The sequence below is a fragment of the Podarcis vaucheri genome, assembly GCF_965113315.1.
Source record: "Podarcis vaucheri genome assembly, chromosome: 18".
In the NCBI taxonomy this organism is placed as follows: domain Eukaryota; kingdom Metazoa; phylum Chordata; class Lepidosauria; order Squamata; family Lacertidae; genus Podarcis; species Podarcis vaucheri.
Window position 1 is genome coordinate 8,684,978 of NC_138756.1, and position 6,069 is coordinate 8,691,046.

At 52.9% G+C, this 6,069-nt stretch overlaps 1 protein-coding gene across 1 annotated transcript in view; it reads left to right on the forward strand.

The window, feature by feature from the left end:
* Positions 1 to 4,972, forward strand: part of SSBP4 (single stranded DNA binding protein 4) — a 44,267-nt gene extending 39,295 nt beyond the window's left edge. Inside the window, exons 15-17 of the mRNA XM_082206525.1 lie at positions 456 to 534; positions 1,526 to 1,554; positions 2,845 to 4,972. Of these exons, the coding sequence (XP_082062651.1) occupies positions 456 to 534; positions 1,526 to 1,554; positions 2,845 to 3,114 (378 nt within the window). The 3' untranslated portion in view covers positions 3,115 to 4,972. The remainder of the gene's footprint in view (positions 1 to 455; positions 535 to 1,525; positions 1,555 to 2,844) is intronic.
* The last annotated feature ends 1,097 nt before the right edge of the window (positions 4,973 to 6,069 follow it).

The following is a 6,069-nucleotide window of genomic DNA, read 5'->3' on the forward strand; positions in this document are numbered from 1 at the left end:
CACGAAGTCAAGGGTCCGAGGGTCAAGGAGTCACAAAGTCGAGGGTCCGAGGGTCGAGAAGCAGGGAGTCACGAAGTCAAGGGTCTGAGGGTCAAGGAGTCACAAAGTCAAGGGTCCGAGGGTCAGGGAGCAAGGAGTCACGAAGTCAAGGGTCCGAGGGTCAAGGAGCAAGGAGTCAGGAAGTCAAGGGTCTGAGGGTCAAGGAGCAAGGAGTCAGGAAGTCAAGGGTCCGAGGGTCAGGGAGCAAGGAGTCAGGAAGTCAAGGGTCCGAGGGTCAAGGAGCAAGGAGTCAGGAAGTCAAGGGTCCGAGGGTCAAGGAGTCACAAAGTCAAGGGTCCGAGGGTCGAGAAGCAGGGAGGGTCGCGAAGTCACTAACTCTTTCTCCACCCCCCACCCAACTTCTCCCACCCCATACACCCTGTCCCTCTCCCTGCCTTCCCCCTCCCCATTTTTAGTTCTCCATGGGGCTGAGCCCCGAAGGCGCAATGCCCGGAATGAACGCGATGGAGCCACAACACATGAACGGATCTTTGGGTGGGTTTAAGAACCGCCTGTCCTGCTCACGGATTGTTCATGCTGTAGCGTTTGGTTTCATAATCTGAGAAAGGCTTACAAAAAAAGAGAAAAAAACCCACCCAAAAAAGCAACTAGTCCTCATTAGAGTCTCCTATTATAGCTGTTAAACTTTGCTGATTCAACATAGTCCGTAGGTTCCTTTGTCTCTCGACTCCGGTTCTTAGGACCTTTGAGGTGTCACAAGTCATTTTGGACTCACAGCTGTCCATGGAGGCGCAGGCCAGTTCTGTGTCCAGGGCAGCTGTCTCCCAGCTCCGTCTGGTACGCAGGATGAGACCCTCCCTGCTCACAGACTGCCTCACCAGAGTGGTCCATGCTCTAGTTATCTCCCGCTTGGACTACTGCAATGCGCTCTCCGTGGAGCTGCCTTTGAAGGTAACCCAGAAACTACAACTAATCCAAAATGCGGCAGCTAGACTGGGGACTGGGGACAGCTGCTGAGACCACATAACACCGGTCCTGAAAGACCTACATTGGCTCCCAGGACGTTTCCGAGCACAATTCAAAGTGTTGCTGCTGACCTTGAAAGCCCTAAATGGCCCAGTATCCCTGAAGGAGCGTCTCCACCCCCATCATCCAGCCCAGACACTGAGGTCCAGCTCCGAGGGCATTCTGGCGGTTCCCTCCCTGCGAGAAGTGTGGTTGCAGGAAACCAGGCAGAGGGCCTTCTTGGTGGTGGCACCCACCCTGTGGAACGCCCTCCCATCAGATGTCGAGGAAATAAACAACTATCAGACTTTCAGAAGACATCTGAGGGCAGCACTGTTTAGGGAAGTTTTTAATGACTGATCTTTTATCGTGTTTTTAATATTCTGCCCAGAGTGACGGGGGTTGGGGATATAAATAAATTATTATTATTATTATTATTATTAATCCCCAAGCCCCTTCCAACAGGGTCTGGAACGAGGTCAAATGTTTCATTCCAACCGCCTCCTTGTTTCATCCACAGGTCCTGGTGAAATGGAACCCATGTCGAAGGTGAGATTTTGCCTGGTGCTGCCCTGGGGGAGGGCAGGGCAGGAGGGCCTAGCGGATAGGGTCTGTTTAATTGGAGGGGGGTACTGTTGGGGAATTGTTTCAGCCGGGGGGGGCCCTCCAAGGGCGATTCTGCTCTGCATGCAAAACATCCCCTAGGATGTTTCTTTATTTAAATCAGTCCTGAGGACCAGAAACTTGCTTTATTTTTAAGGCAGGGGCGTGGCTCTTGGGCTTGCTGACCAGGTGGCCGGCGGTTCGAATCCCTGCAACGGGGTGAGCTCCCGTTGCTCAGTCCCTGGTCCTGCCCACCTAGCAGTTCGAAAGCACATCAAAGTGCAAGTAGATAAACGGTCAAAGTGCAAGTAGATCCCCTAACGGTCAGGGATCCCTTTACCTTTACCTTTTAAGCCCTACACATATCCGGAATGGAGTCCCTAAGACGATTAGACAGCGCCCTATACGCCTCCTTCCAGCAACTCCTGCATCCCAGCCAAACGTCTTGCTCTGCTTTCCTTCGGACCCCCATCTTTGAGGCCGAGACGGGGGTCTTGTCATCTGGGCAGCCCAAGACCTCCAGACCCACTGCTAGGCTTGCCCCCCAGAGGGAGGTCACTTCAGTACTGCTAACGCAGCAATCTGGGTTCACCCCCGGAGGCGCACTCCATTGGCCCTCCAGACAGGTCTATTCCAGCATCCTATGGGCTAGAAACTTGAATTTTCAAAACAACCAATTGTTGAGGTTTCCCCTGGGAGCTGGGTTCTGCTGGCTGAGGTAGTTCTGTCGGTCAAGCACGGGGACCCTTGACCTCAGGGTCGTGGATTCAAGCCCCACATCGGGTGGAAGATTCCTGCATTGCAGGGGGCTGAACTAGATGGCCCCTTCTATGTATGGGACGCGGGTGGCGCTGTGGGTTAAACCACAGAGCCTAGGGCTTGCCGATCAGAAGGTCGGCGGTTCGAATCCCCGCGATGGGAGTGAGCTCCTGTTGCTCGGTCCCTGCTCCTGCCCACCTAGCAGTTTGAAAGCACGTCAAAGTGCAAGTGGATAAATAGGTACCACTCTGGCGGGAAGGTAAACAGCGTTTCCGTGCGCTGCTCTGGTTTGCCAGAAGCGGCTTAGTCCTGCTGGCCACATGACCCAGAAGCTGTACGCCGGCTCCCTCGGCCACTAAAGTGAGATGAGCGCCGCAACCCCAGAGTCGGCCACGACTGGACCTAACGGTCAGGGGTCCCTTTACAATTTTACGATGAACGGAATTAACCCCCCTTTTCTCATTCCTGGTTCCCAAGGCTTCCCCCAGCAGCCTGCCGCCTCTGAGCAATCCTCCTGGCACCCCGCGGAACGACGGCGAGATGGGCGCCGGATTCCTCAACCCGTTCCAGAGCGAGAGCGCCCGGTCCTGCGTGGAGCGACGCCCGCGGCGGGGGCGAGGTTCCCGCGGGTCCCGGGGTCCGCGTGGGGGCCGGGGCGCCCCGTGGCCAGGCAGGACCGGACCGGCCACTCCCAACGCCGACGACACCATCTCCTACTGGAAACAGGGGCAGCTGTCCGAGTTGTGACCCCGGGGGGCAACGGCCCCCCAATGTCTCTCGCTACGGACCGACGCCACTGGTCCCCAAACATTTCCCTAGCATCCGCCTCCTTTGATACAACCTGGACTGACCGCCGTGGAGACAAAACGGTGAGGTCCTTTCAAAGAATAATAATTTAATAAACTCTTCCCCATCTCCGCTGCCTCTCCCAACTCGGAACTGCTGATCCAAACACATTTAGAGATCGACTTTGGTCGTCCCCATCTCTCAGACGCTCTCCATGGGGGACCTACGATGGGGCAGGCTGGACTGCCTTCTTCTCTCCACCTCCCGGCTTTTTCGGACTTCACAGCCCCTCGAAGACACCAGGAGCACCCGGGGTACTTGGGGGGCGCTAGGCAACCCCTCCAAAAAAATGCTGCAGAGAAGGATTGTCTTTTGGGGAGAGGGGCGGCGTAAGGGCTGGGATTCTATATTGGGGATTTGAGTTGGGGGCATGGTTTGTAAACGGGGCGGAAGAGGGGCAGCGCTTGTGGGGGGGCGGCTTGAGGGAACCCTGCTTTTGCACCTCCCTTGAGTGTTTTCTCTGGGCTGGAATCACACCCTCGCACTCGGACCGCCTCCCCGATGGAAGATGAGAGGGTTTCTTGGGCATATCGTAATATGGCCTGCTGTACAGAGGCGAAATTCACATCCGTGGCCCTGCCCACTTTTTTGCCTCCAGCCCCCAGAGCGGGGGGGGGGGGGAGTAGCCTCTGGTCAAGAAACCCACGCCAAACCCCGATTTAATACTGGTTCAGAGCAGGCCTTGCCTCTTTTAAATGTGTGTGGTTTTTTGGTTTCGCAAGACATGATTCGTTGTTGGTGTGGGGGAATCCCCACATTTCCCCCCTTCCCTCTCTTCTCACCCCCCCCCCCAAAAAACCCAGAATCTTGGATTATTTTTTTAAAGCTGGCAAAATTCCTGTAGCGGCCAGGAGGGCGGCGCTCTTTTGCAGGGTTTTTTATTTAACTCTCTGCATCCCAATTTATTAAAACCCCCACCTGCTTCCGCCAGCCAAGAGCAGCGATCGTCAACCTAGATTCCTCCACTCTGCAAAGATGTGACTACAAATCCCATCAGCGCCAGTTGGCTCAGTCAGTGGCCAGGAATGATGGGAGCTGTGGTCCAGCTAGATCTGGGGACGCCCCCGCCCCCAATTTTTTTTGAAGAATGCTGGACTAGAGGAGTGGTAGTTGTGGGCCTTTAAGAAAAAGGGGGTGTCCACAGAAACTTGCTCCGCCCACATTTAGCGTTTGGCTCCGCCCCAGAACTGGCATGAGGTCGCTCAGGAGGCTGGAAAAATCATTCCTTTCCCTTCCTATATAAATTCCCAGTGGCATTATTATTATTTTTTAATGCACGTTCGCTGCCACTAAATTGCTCCTAAACTTTGGATAAAGGAGATTTCATGGTCCATTCCAGATCGACGATTCTATATGCAAAATGGGGAAAACATGCCAGATTACCCGCTCTCCCCTTCTGTTTAAACTTTATATTTTTAAAACAATCTGCTTTTGCTACGGAACCTCATGCAATTCGTAAAAAGAATTGAATTCAGAACGGGGGGTGGGGAACGAGAGAGCAAGATTTTGCCTGGGCCGGTTGACATTACCTTATTATTAATTATTATTATTGCAAAGGGGGGGGGTATCTTTGGGATGGGGTAGAAATTCCTTGCCTCACCCCCAAAACCTGGGTGGTTTCTTTCGTCGCTGTAAATAGAACTTACCGTTTTTTGGAAAGCCGCTTCAATTTTTTTAAAAAGTCGCCGACAAGGAGGGGAAAAAATAATAGAAAACCTTGCATCAATAAATGTTAAACTTGGATTTTTTTAAAGAAAAAACAATGGGGGAGGAATTGTGTGTGTTCTTTTCGCAAAGCAAGAATCTACAGAGTTGGTAAGGGAACACCAGGGGTCATCTAGTCCACCCCCCCAAAAATCCAGGAATGATGTTTCATTTAGGTACATTTTTGGGGGGTCCCACCGGATTCCCGTCCCCCCAACAGCACCCCTCCAGATTCCCCACACCCTATTTCCCTGGGTGCTCACACGCAAACAGCCCCCGCTTACTTATCCTGGTCCTAGCAGGTAAGAGAGGGCTATTTGCCCCTTTATGTTTAGCTTTGTAGCAGCTTTCTAGTTCAACAGGTGCAGCTTTTTCCCCCACCTGCCACAAACACACTGTGGCCTTAGCAACGGTTGCTACATGGGAAGAGAGACTACAAGAGACTACTTGCATATCCCGAGTCTGCACACCGTATTTTTCGCTCCATAAGACGCACTTTTTTCCTCCTAAAAAGTAAGGGGAAATGTCTGCGCGTCTTATGGAGCGAACGCGTGGTTCCTGGAGCCGAATTGCCCAGGGGCAGAAAGCAGATTGTGCTTTTATTTTTTTGAAAGAGGGAAGCGGGTGTTGAAACAAAGCCGCTGATTGGCAAGCAATCGGGAGGGAGATAAGGGACGCGATAAAGGAGGCTGCCTGGGAGGGAGGGAGGTAAAGACTGCGAACTTGCAAGGAGAGGAGACAGGAAGACTAAAGCAATAAGGAGAGGAGAGAAATTAGAAGAAAAGGAGGAGCAAAAAACTGCTCCAGCTAAGGAAAAGACACTAAGGCAAACAAGAAGGGAGGGGGTGTTGAAAGGAAGCAGCTGATCGGTAAGCGATCAGGAGGGAGATAATGTCTGTGGCCACAAAAATCATACATCCGCTGTTTCGCTCAGAATACAGTGGTGCCCCGCAAGACGAATGCCTCGCAAGACGGAAAACCCGCTAGACGAAAGGGTTTTCCGTTTTGGAGGTGCTTCGCAAAACGAATTTCCTATGGGCTTGCTTCGCAAGACGAAAATGTCTTGCGAGTTCCTGTGGGTTTTTTCCCCTTCTCCCCCCCTTTTTCCCAAGCCGCTAAGCCGCTTATCAGCTGATCCGCTAAGCCGCTTAT